The sequence below is a fragment of the Phoxinus phoxinus genome, assembly GCF_949152265.1.
Source record: "Phoxinus phoxinus genome assembly, chromosome: 18".
Lineage (NCBI taxonomy): Eukaryota > Metazoa > Chordata > Actinopteri > Cypriniformes > Leuciscidae > Phoxinus > Phoxinus phoxinus.
This window is the reverse complement of record NC_136893.1, coordinates 3,097,722-3,110,547: the sequence shown is the minus strand read 5'-3', so window position 1 is coordinate 3,110,547 and position 12,826 is coordinate 3,097,722. Positions and strand designations below refer to the sequence as shown.

The window sequence follows — 12,826 nt, the reverse complement described above, 5'->3', positions numbered from 1 at the left end:
ACTTTTCTCACTCCTCCCCTCACTGCAGCCGCCTACTCTCGTATACATTTCAGGCGAGGCAAGGCGCATCTCAAACAAGCCTATTCTAATAAGGGGCTCTGACCATAATGGTTAGAAAGCCACGCCCACCGGGGGAAAAACAATCCATCCGCCTCCGTTGACTTTGTTTTGCTAGAAGCTGACTCCTTGTCATTTCTGACTTAATGAAAAACAAAACAATGTATAATAGCTGCGATGTGACAAGGTGTACTACAGCAAACAAGCTAAAAAAAAAACAGTAATAAGAGTTTATAAGCTGTCAACCCCCCAAAACGAGAGTTTAGTGGGGTTTGGTGGTTGAGTTAGTTGGAGTTGAATCAGTGTGAATTGGCCTTAAAGTGTCTGGCATTTGTCTTAGTACTTTTTTCTAATTTCATTGGTCATTGTTTAGGTTAGCAAAAAATGAAAAACAATCGATTAATTTAAAATAAGTAGGCTATTTAACATGGGGAGTATGATTTTAGCAGCACTGCTGTTTTCATATATTACAATAACGAAAATGTGCTGGCACTGGCAGTGAGGTCCAATGACAAATTTGTCTGCATCCCTTTAGTAGCTAACGTTAGATGTTCAGGTTTAGGTGTAGGCTACCCTTACGAACTAAACACTGTTTTATTTATACTGTTGTAAAAACACAATACAAACGAGTTGTAAATCATACGAGTTTAGTCAAATACATGATCAAATACAAATAAATACATGATCTAAGATCAATACACAAATTCCTATTATGTATACGCCGTTTAATGCCTGTCTGTTTTCGCAACTGGCAGCACAAATTGACGTCATATTCGGCACAACACCGTTGGAAGTGGTCAAAGCATTACCAGAGCCCGTCTACGGAGAGCCTGTTCACTCCCTATTAAGTCCTATTGTACCGAATTTTGGTTGTAGTTCCACCAGAGTTCCACTGGGGGCGATCACCCCCGAGTGCAAAATGAATGGGAGTCTATGGGGCTAGACGGCTAAATTTGTCCCTTTCAGCCGATTGCCGTTGAGAAATCTCAGATTTGATTGTAGGTTTGGCAAGTTCAACATGGGTTATAGGTCGAAAATTGAATGAACGAGTACTTATGTCCTTTCGATTTCTTACAGGTTGAGTTGTTGTTGCCCATAACACGCTAGCATTCTGCTAATGAACGCTGATTGGTCAGTGAAGGACTGATTACGACCAGAGATACCGCTTGATGGCATCATGGCATCCGAAGCGGGAACAGAATGTATTCTAGCAGAAACTCTTCTAGCACGTGTGTTTACCTGTGTCAGCTGTGCTGGCGATCCCTCGAGAGAAAATAAAGTGCAGAGCGCGAAAGCACCACAGTGACTGAAGGATTGCCGTAAAGCAGTATCTCTGGTCGTACGATGTGTATGACGTCATTGACATTTTGAAAGACTTTTTAAAGCAAATAAGTGACTCTAAAAAATCTAACACCCAGCAATGTGCAATTTCTTTGAATCTCCTTTCGAATACAACATTCAAATTACTAGACAAAAAATTATATCTTGAGAAAAGTGGATTTTGAGAGGTATAGCTCCATAGACCTCCATTCATTCTGCACTCGTCCTGTGAGCGCCCTCATGTGGAATCAGAGTGGAACTGCAACCAGTCAGAAGCCGGAAGTGTAGCGAGAGTGAACCTTCTCCCCTTATTAGACATTCTCTGGCATTACAGAGGAAGACAATTCATGTGTATCGCAAAAATATTAATTTAGCTGAAATATCTGTTGTTGGATGTTAAATTTAAAAGTCAACATTAAAGTATAATTTAATTATTTTATGAGAGTGGTAACTTTTTCAACTGCGTGAAATTTATTATAAATGTAAGACGTTTCTAACATTTACAGGACAAAGAAATGACAGTAACAGTTTACTGTTTCCAGAGTGAATGTGTGTGTTTGCACGGTGGACGAAAAATCAAACCAAAAAAATATCCCATAGACTTATGTTATAAGTATTGTTATTATATCTTTGGAAGGTCCAGAGACTTGTGGTTGGGCTCTTTTGACTCGGCCTATCAAGCAGACAATAAGTAGTGACATAACTTCATAGACACCCACATTTTGCTATGCTGTGAATAGTAGCCTAAAGCCTGCTGCCTTTGAGTTGATTTGATCTGATCTGAAAGATTTTGACATTGACACCGTTTATTTACAGAGCAGTGTGTGTAATGCAAGAATGTGTAGCAAGAATATCAAATATTATGCGGGACTGCAGTCAAACCAAAATGTATTCAGACTCCTTCAACATTTCTCACATTATCACAGTTTATTCACTATAGTTTAGAAAATGGTTATGAAATATGAATCATTCATAACTTTGAGCAAAACATGGTCAGGTCAAAATGTCTGAATAATTTTTGGTCCCAAATCTTTATAAATGTTACTGGTAGTCACTGTATGAATAATTTTTGGGTATAATATGTCTCAGTTTACTTTATTTTGCTCTCTTCACTTACAGAAATGAACTATAGTGTCCTGCACACACTAAAAAATATCAAAAATTGTATCTGGTGTCTGAATAATTTTTGGTTTTCATAATTTAAAGGTATTGCGGAGGATCTTTCCTACTTTTAGAAAAGACCCGCCCTCTCCAATTTCTATTTGCTCCCGACCGAGAGGGAACGCCTACTAGCAGTGATTTTAAATCGATTTCTCCAAATAGCATGACAAACTTTACCCGTCTAGTAGAATCTTCGCGACTGCGGCATCAGTGGGAAGCCCAACCTGTGCTTTTAGCGCACGCCAGCGTGTGAACGGCCTTACGTAAACATATCACCAGAATGATTGACACTTAGGTGGACCAATAGTATACACTACCCACCCGGAAGAAGAAAATCCTCCGCTATACCTTTAATGCTTTGCTTAAAATGACTTTTTGTATGAATCTATTTTACTTTTTCTAAATAAGCCTTTGTAATTGTTTCGTAAAAATTGTGGACTGAAGAGTAGCTCGAACAAGCAAAATTATTTTTAGTTATTTTGTTACATCTCTACGGGTGGAAGTGATCCGGATTTGCAATAATTTATCAGCAAGAACAAAATGAGTCACTGTAGTATCTAAGTTTGAACAAATGCTATTTTATATTGAGGGATTTTGTGGTCTCAAATGTGTAGTGTATACAATACAATATTTATTTATAAATATATATATATATATATATATATATATATATATATATATATATATATATATATATATAAATAATATTTCTATAGTAAAATGTCCACTTGTATGTCAAAATGTCACATTTGATTCATGACCCCTTTAATGACTGTTTGAGTACATAAGACAAAAACTTGGGAAACTATTCTAAAGTATAGAAAATAATTTCTTTATTTCCAAACAGTCGCTGTGGACGTTGCTGGGTCCGAATTGGAGGCAACGGAGGGACACAATGTTACCATACCCTTCAAAACCGGACTGGAGAGAGTCGATGAAGTGAGAATAATTTTTCAAGGAGAGAGCGAGAGAAAACGTTTGCTTGCACAGTTCTGTTCCCCTGAATCTTTTCCCATCTGTGACCCCGTCGAAACCTCTCATCTGCAAGTCGAAGGAGGAAATGTGTCCTTTACTCTTGTGAATGTGAACATCTTCAGATCAGGCCTCTATACAGCCCAAGTCATCACTGCTAATAAGGTGTATGAGGTGACCGCTACGCTTGTTGTAAACCGTGAGTATATCACTATTATAAATCTGTTTGCCTGTAATGTGCCAGAATCAAGATTATGAGAGACGATATTAATGGTCATAACTGTGCTCATTAAGTGAGCTAATAGCCTCAGGCCAGGAGCACCGGTCCCAAAATCTGCTGCATTTCCACTGTCACTTCAATAAATTTGTTTACTTGAAATTTACATTTTTGTTTACTTGAAAAATAAAACTCAAGCATCGATGTTTTACCACAGGTTTACAATAATAACACCTACATTGATCATAATGAATTAATTTATGTCAAAATTGCACATTAGTCACACAGAAATAAAGTGGTTTACCGTTAGGTCTATTTCACAAAAGAAAGAGGACACACTTACTTATTCAGTCGCGTCTGTTTATTTGGTAGTCACAGGACATATGTACATCACATTTAGAAAGAAGGATAATTTCTGCTAATATGCCACCCAAAATACGACCTGAGGAGCTTTAGCACTCTCTCCCAGTACAGTTAATATTTTCAGTCAGAGAAACTTAGGAAGCGCCTGGAAAAAAAAGTTGCTTTATTTTATGATAGGCTGCAAGAGCTAAATGTGGAAATCAGACAGTCACGCACTAGCACTTCCGCTTTTGGCCCGACAGTGAAAACGTAACTAATAAACTCACTAAAATTCTTGACATTTACTTGAAATCCGATACGGTGTAATTACACAGCATTTTAAAAATGTGTTAAAAAAAGTCTAATTCAGTCAAGGTTTGCTAAACGTTTACATCACATTATATTCCATTATATTTGTCTCAAATCGTACAAATATAGTATGTGCTTTTACTGAAAAATATATTAATAGTGGATATTTAGTGGATTAGTGGTGTTTAAAAAACAAAAGGTTGATCATCAGATACACACACATAATAGATATTCTACAATGATGATCAATAAAAAAAAATCGGTATCTGATCTGTGTCGGACAATATTCAGTATTATGAGTATCGGATTAGTTTTGAGGAAAAAATATCGGTGCATCCCGACCCTAATTTATAGATTTTGAAAAAGGAGAAAAAATATTGTTTGCCTTGCACAGTGGTAGGCAAGTTCGGTCCTAGAGGGCCGCTGTCCTGCAGAGTTTTGCACCAACACTGAAAAAACCTCACCTGGCTATAGCCTTAGTAATCCTGAAGACATTGATTAGCTTGTTCAGGTGTGTTTGATTAGGGTTGGAACTAAATTTTGCAGGACAGTGGTTCTCTAGGACCGAACTTGCCTTGCTCTATTGCACTATTTCTTGGATAATTTGTGTTTGAATCTGTTCTAACAGATCCTCATTCGGCTTTGATTAAGAAAAAAAGCTTGTCTGAGAGTTTGGCAGATTGTAACATTTGGTAAAGTAGGATTGGTCAGTAATGTTTTAAAGGGGTCATGACATGAGAAACCAAATTTGCCTTGATCTTTTGGTATATAAGAGGTCTTTGTACCATTAAAACGTCCTGCAAGTTTCATAGCTTAAGACGTCCTCCCCATTATAAACAAATCATTTATTTAATCAAGCTCTAAATACAGCTCGTTCTGGATCCGTGGTAAGAAGTGACGTCACGGTACGAAGTGACGTACCAGCTTTTGCATAATGACCGCCTCCACAGCACAAGACAACTACGCTCATTTCGTATCATTGTCGCGCCCGCGCGCCTCACAAGTGTTCAGTCGACGGACAGCGAGTGGGTCTGTGTACAGGGAAATTACGATGCCGCAGATGTGCTGTTCCTGGCTGTGGACAAACAACATCTTTGAATACGCTGCCGAAAGATCCAGTCGTCAGGGAAAAATGGATGCACTTTATTTTTTTGCGGACGTCCCAGTCCATTTGAAGGATGACTGTTTTGAGAACAAACTGTAAGTAATGTATTTAAAATTTAAACTACTTTTTAAATACGCCGAATCCGCACAGGTTCTGGCTGGGGGCGTTAATAATTGATGCATAGGCACTGACGTTAGCCAATCATAGCAGTGGGCGTTAACACTGAACTCTTAAAGGGGAAACACCCCCAAAACAGACTGTTTGAATCAGAGGATGAGAAACAGGGAAAAGGTCATAAATCACTACATTTTAAAAGTTTTTTGTAAAAAAAACTATAGTAATACTATAATTGCACCTAAGGGAACATAATAATAAAATAAAAAAACCATGTCATGACCAGTGTTGGGTGTAACTAATTACTAAGTAATTAGTTACTGTAATTTAATTACTTTTTCCTCTAAAAAGTAAAGTAAGGGATTACTCTTAATTTTTCTGTAATTTAATTACAGTTACTTCTAATGTAATTGAGCTAAATACTGTGTATGGATCAATCCGATCTCACGGCAATTTGTATGCATTTTATGAGGTGGCTAAATCCTACGACCTCACTCGTACGAATTCGTACGAATTAGCCACCTTGTAAAATAAGTATAAAATGTCATGAGATCAGACTGGTATTAACTAGAACAATTCTATATAAAACAATAGTGGGTTTAACATCAATTTATTGTCTGATGTTAAAAAGTATATGTTTATTATTTAACCTTGGTCAGTTTAAGGATAATTCATGCAATTTTATAGAATTTATTTGGAAGAATTAAAACCGTTTAATGTCTATCCTTGTATTATTCAGATGGTTGAGGTTGATATGGGATTTAGAAAGTAATTAGTAATTAAAAGTAATTAAATACTTTTTAGAGTGAGTAATTAGTACAGTAATCTAATTACACTGTTGAAGAGGTAATTAGTAACTAGTAATTAATTACTTTTTTAGAGTAACTTACCCAACACTGGTCATGACCCCTTTAAGGTGATAAATGTTGTTTGATTTGGAGTTTATAATCCTCTAATTGTCTCTATTCCTGTTGTATTTTCCAGAAGCGCCAGTTTCCTCCACCACATCTCCTCCACACTCCACCCCCAGTCCAAAACCCCCCCGCTCCTCTGACCTACAGTGGCTTTATGCTTTAATTCCTCTAGTTATTGTCGTCTCGGGGGGCGTTTTCTTCTGGAAACTCAGAAAGGTTAGTATTACTTACATTTATTCTTTTATCAATGGATATGAGCAGCGCTGCACTTCTAATAAAGTCGCTGCTAAACCCAGGAGAGTTTAGTTGTCCTCCTGAACACTTCTGTATCACTAATATACTTTATTGTCCCCTTAGGGAAATTTGTTTTGGGCTTATTAGTGTATGCTGCATTTCCAAATCACACAATAAATCAATCACATGTATCTCACCTAAACAATCCATACAGTGGAGCAGAACATGTAGACGGGCGTCATATTGCACAGCTAAAAAGGCCACTGTTATTGCACAAACGGTTGCATAAACACCATAAGACCAGCAATAAATAACAATAACCAACAGTAAATAAGAATTATAATATAAAGTAATAAATAATGTTAGATAACCAGAGACAATCATAGGCCTTTGTCCTTGCCATTCAAGAGTCTAATCATGGAGGCAGGCACAAAAGAGTTAAGTTGACATTTGGGCACTTTTAGATTTTTTTTTTTAATTTCTCAAAAGCATCGTTAGCCAACTATGTTCGACCACTTTGCGACAAACGACAATATGGTTTTGGGAAACAGTCGTGACTGGCTAGTTGATTTCTTCTACGATGCAGTTACAGCGTTGTATGGGAGAAACACCCCTGAACAGAATTTGAACTTGAAGGCTACGGTTTTAATGCATTATTTATTTGTAATTAATAGCATTAAAAATTCATGTTCAAATAGTTACAAATATAATAGTAAAACATAATTACAATAGTTTTTATGACTGGAATTGATATAGACTACTGAAATGTTGGTCCCATGAATGAGAAACGTGACCTTTCTAAGCCTCTCTATTTTTTGTTTTATGAGAGGCTTAATAATAGCCAGTTTTTGGTATGTATCCTAATGACAATGATGAATTAATATTATTAAGAGGATCTATGATTCTTTCAGTAGCATAGTAGGTATAGGGTCTAAATGTTTTATGTATTTGCATAATTAATTCTGTAAACTAAAACAAACTAAAAACACGGCGCTCAAGTTAAACTTAAAAAAACCTTCATCTCTCAAACATGCTTTTTGCCGTTCCCCTGACCTGCGTCCTGTGAACCAGCCCTTACTTTTTTATTTAACCCTTACAGTTTTTTATTGTGAAGCTGCTTTGAAACCATTTCTATTGTATAAAGCTCTATAAAAATAAAGGTGACTTGACTAACATGCATGTATTTGATTTAGAAGATTTAATGTAAAGTTTAGACACTGAATGGAATCTACAGATCTACAGTGCAAGATAGCAGATGTTCCTGCATGGTTTTCCCTGTTGTTTTCATAGCAACTGTAAACCGCACCTTTTATTTGGTTTACATTGTGTCTGTGTTGACTTTCAGAAGAGTAAGACCACAGCGGATGGAGGAGGAGAAGAAGAAACTCCTGCTGTCTCCAGGTATGAAGCTCTTCAATTCTCTGTTGATGCATCTCATGACTTTTTCTATAAAGGATATTTCACTATGCCGTGTTGTTCCTCACTAAGGACAGTTTTCCGTTGTTGTCTTTACAGATCCAGTGTCTCAACAAAAAACAAGATTTGGAAAAACAATTGCGGTGGTTGTGTAGCCGTCGCCATGAACGGTTGTGGAGAAAATGCTGAATCTCTTCTTCCGTCTTGAAACACTTTAACCTTGTTCAAGCTGTCAGTCCAAATCCAATATTTGTGCATATCAAATCATGTTTAGTAAGTGTGAACTGCAAAACAAACAAAAAAAAACACATGAAATATGATCTGGTTTAATTTGAAAAAGATCCGTCTGGTACCTTCTGATAGACGACTGCTTTCAAACACACGTTTTGGTTTACAACTTGTTTTTACAGCGTTGTAGCCAATCACAGACATGTTTGTTGAGTGTGTGAATGCAGCGGCCAATGATAAGCATTAAGTTATTAGCTTTGTTAATCATGAGCTCTACATGCTTCTTTTAAGTTAACCAACAAACACGATGTAAATAAGGGATTGGATTATAAATCGCACGGGTATATCTGTGGCAATAGCCAACATTGTATGGCTCAAAATTATATGTTTGCTTTCTGTATATAACCAATTCATAATGTAAAGTTTTATTTTTCATGTTGATAAGTACACACACTACTCATTTTCTGTAGTGACTGACAACCAGATTAAATTGCCGGCTTCACATGGTAATAACCATATCGATGAACGGGACTAAACCCCCAGATGTGTTTATATCGATCCGTGCATTAAGTGTTGTTGTGTAAGTCCTGGGTCTGTTACCTAAAGTGTGTTTCTGTGACTTTACATGTTATTACTAACTTGCTTTTTAGTTTTTTTATCGCAGTGTTTATTTAACTGAACAGTATTTAAAGGCTACATCCTAAAGTTTTAATATTATTTATTTATAGTCATCCATTATTCCATAGCACTTAAATTAGCTAATTAATTTATTCAAATGTTTAAATGAAGATAATAATTTTTATTTTTTTTGCAATGGTACCAAAATTGTTAATGAGAGCCGTGAAGTTTGGCTGTTATTGGTACCAATTGCTAAAATGTTTTTCTCATAATCTCCCTTATGTAGATCATATTTCCGTCGGATGCAGTCCTCGAGCTTTAATGAATGTAGCCAATGAACCTGCTGTCACGTGCAGATATTTTTATTTTATTTTTCTATTTTCTTCAGCACAACTTGAACAACTGTGCCTTTTTAAACCCATTGAATGTAGAGCTGTTCACAAGTGCTTTCTGGTTTTGTGTGCAATATGAATTGATCAGTGAATATGCTGTGCTCATATATGCTGTCTGTGGATCAGATGATACTGTATGAAGAGAGACTCCATGTCTATCGCTATATTTCCAGAATAAATATATATTTGTGAACACTTTTCCACAGCGTTGACTGGCGTTTTCTGTCTGGTTAAACTTCACTGCTTAAGTAATACATCACAAATGTTAAATAACACGCATTAATTTATTGAGTGTACAGTTTAATATGACCACATTTATTGATGCAAGACAAATTTGATGAAATAATACAGATTTAATTTGTATTTGAACTTGTAAACTGGTATTGATGCTAATAATCTGTATTTTTAATGGTTTTAAGTAGTATACAGTTATGCAGATTTTACCATATTGTTGAGATTGCAGGTTTGATGTATCAGAGATTAACAAATTCTTCTACAGCGGATCTTTAATCAGATCAATACATTATGATTTATGTTAGGATATGCATATACTTGCAGTCTTTATAAAAGAAGCGAAAACAATTTGTCTTAATTTAGTTATTTGGCCAAACCCGCCCAACTACCCGATGTGTATAATGGAGTACACTGTGTTATGACAGGAGTGAAAATCATATTTGATAATGATCTTCCAAATCATAAAGCCATGCAAAGAACATGTGTTTTCCAGCTTTCAGATGGCCACTCATTGACCAGATATAATATAAAAACTTCCCAAGTAGAACAAGATCTGTTTTAAATCTGTTATTTTTAAGCACTCAAATGTTGTTTCCATATCTTCCATAATCAGCTCCTCGTCTGGAAAGTGATGCATTTCATTTAACAATCATTTAACCAAAACTTATATCATATACTAGAATAAACCATTATAGGTTTTTTTTACCTCAGTTGAGCATCTCCACTCTCTTCTTCTTCCCAATTCTTTGTGAGAATGAAGAAAGAAAGAACTTGTTAACATTTTTTTTGTTTAAAAGTGAAAGAAAATGTCCTCATTATTGGTGATTAAAATACTTTATGAATTAGGATGAAACATGAGGTACTGTGATGGAGTGGAGAAGGAGATGAGGACCCAATTGCGAGATGAAATGGTCACTTTAATCAGGTAATATATAAACAGAAAGGTAGCCGCTCTGGCAGGCACAGTAACATATAAACATAAACAGTCTTTGAGGAAATAAAGTCTGCTCCTCAGATCTCCTGGCAAACTAGCGGGAGGAGCGTGGGTATTTGACGTTATCAGCCCACCGTCCTCGTCAGCGCCTCAGAGTCGAGATGATTCAGCCGAACCCGATCTCGTAAGCGAAGCTGTACACAGTGCAGAGCAAACGTAACAGGTTACCAACGTAGATGAAATCACAGGTGGTAGAACACATACAACTGGACACGATACGACAGGACAAGGACACGAGAGGTGCGTGTAAACTCGGGGTATAAACATCAAGAATCTGACGAAGAGCAGGGAGAAAAGGGGACCTAGATGTAGCAAAGATGATTATCGATATAGAGAACAGGTGAGCCCTAATCAAAGTCGATGAGAGGAGATAATGTGGTTCAGCTGATGCGGTGGAACTAATGTGAGTGTAACAAAAAGACCAGTAGAGGGAGGTAGAGGAACAGAAAGAGCCCAGAACCATGACAGTGCCCCTCCCTCAAGGAGCGCCGCTTGGCGCTTCCAAGAGGGAACCCCGGTGAGTGCGGAGGAAATCATCAATGAGAGAGCGGTCCAGAATGTCCCGTGAAGGTACCCAACTTCTCTCCTCGGGACCAAAACCCTCCCAGTCAACGAGAAACTGGTGACCCCGACCTCGGCGACGCATATCAAGAAGTTTACGCACGGTGTAGGTAGACGCGCCCTCAACACGTAACGGAGGAGACTGAGGCGCGCGAGAGGGCGCACGAATTACCGGCTTAATGCACGAGACATGAAAAACGGGGTGAACGCGGCGGAGACCGGGAGGAAGCTTAAGCCTAACTGCGACAGGATTAATGATCTTCGAAATCTGAAACGGCCCGATGAAACGGGGAGCCAGTTTGCGTGAAGTAGACGGGAGAGGTAAATCTCGGGTGGAAAGCCACACTCTCTGACCACAAAGGTATCTTGGGCTCTTTCTACGACGCCTATTGGCAACCTTACGGGCTCGGGTCTTAGTACGGCACAGCGCGGATCTCACGTTCTTCCAGGTACGCTTACAACGGCGAATGAATGCATTAACAGACGGGACGTTGGACTCGACCTCCTGAGAAGCGAACAGAGGAGGCTGGTAACCCAGGCAACAGAAAAACGGAGACAGACTGGTGGCAGAAGTAGGTAATGAATTATGGGCATACTCGGCCCAGGGAAGCTGTTCTGCCCAAGTGGAAGGATTTCGAAACGCTAAACTGCGCAGAAGGCGACCCACGATCTGATTAGCGCGTTCGGCCTGGCCGTTAGTCTGGGGATGAAAACCAGAGGACAGACTGACGGACGCACCAACCAGACGGCAGAACTCCTTCCAAAACTGGGACGCGAATTGAGGACCCCTATCCGAGACGACGTCAGTGGGAAGACCGTGTATCTTAAATACATGCGCGACAAGAACCTGCGCCATCTCTTTGGCCGAGGGTAGCTTAGCGAGAGGAATAAAATGCGCGGCCTTCGAAAACCGGTCTACGACCGTGAGAATGACTGTATTACCGGCTGATGGAGGTAAACCAGTAATAAAGTCAAGGCCAATGTGAGACCAAGGACGGGACGGAGTGGGTAACGGTCTTAAGTAACCTGCTGGCGGCGCGCTACTGGACTTGGTTTGTGCGCAAACTGCGCAAGAGGCAATGAAGCGTCGCGCGTCACGGTCGAGAGTTGGCCACCAGAAACGCTGACGTATAGTGGATAGCGTGCCCCTAACGCCGGGATGAGCAGTCAATTTAGAAGTGTGAGCCCACTGGAGTACGGCTAAACGGGCGACTGTCGGGACAAAAAGTAGGTTCCTAGGAACATTTCGTGGTGCGACGGAGTGAGACAAGGCGCGCTTGACCACTCTCTCTATTCCCCAGACAACCGAACCGACGACTCGGGAAGGAGAGATGATCTCCTTCGAGGCGGAGGAAGTGTCTGGAGAATCAAAGAGACGGGAAAGCGCATCGGGTTTCACATTCTTAGAGCCTGGACGAAACGAAATGGCGAAGTCAAAACGCGTAAAGAATAACGCCCAACGTGCCTGCCGAGCGTTAAGCCTCTTTGCGGAACGGATGTATTCAAGGTTACGATGATCTGTCCAAACCACGAATGGCACGGTAGAGCCCTCTAACCACTGGCGCCATTCTTCCAGAGCTAAACGAATGGCCAACAGCTCGCGATTACCAACATCATAGTTGCGTTCTGCAGGCGAAA

At 39.0% G+C, this 12,826-nt stretch overlaps 2 protein-coding genes across 2 annotated transcripts in view; one reads left to right on the top strand and one right to left on the bottom strand.

Moving 5' to 3' along the window:
• LOC306986403 (CD48 antigen-like) overlaps positions 1 to 10,350 on the bottom strand; it is a 31,304-nt gene extending 20,954 nt beyond the window's left edge. The window contains exon 1 of the mRNA XM_079589610.1: positions 10,340 to 10,350. The gene's annotated coding sequence lies outside the window, so the exon portion shown is untranslated. The remainder of the gene's footprint in view (positions 1 to 10,339) is intronic.
• Positions 1 to 12,826, top strand: part of LOC306986397 (uncharacterized protein) — a 56,662-nt gene that overhangs the window by 2,621 nt on the left and 41,215 nt on the right. The window contains exon 2 of the mRNA XM_079589597.1: positions 3,386 to 3,709. Within this exon, the coding sequence (XP_079445723.1) occupies positions 3,386 to 3,709 (324 nt within the window). The remainder of the gene's footprint in view (positions 1 to 3,385; positions 3,710 to 12,826) is intronic.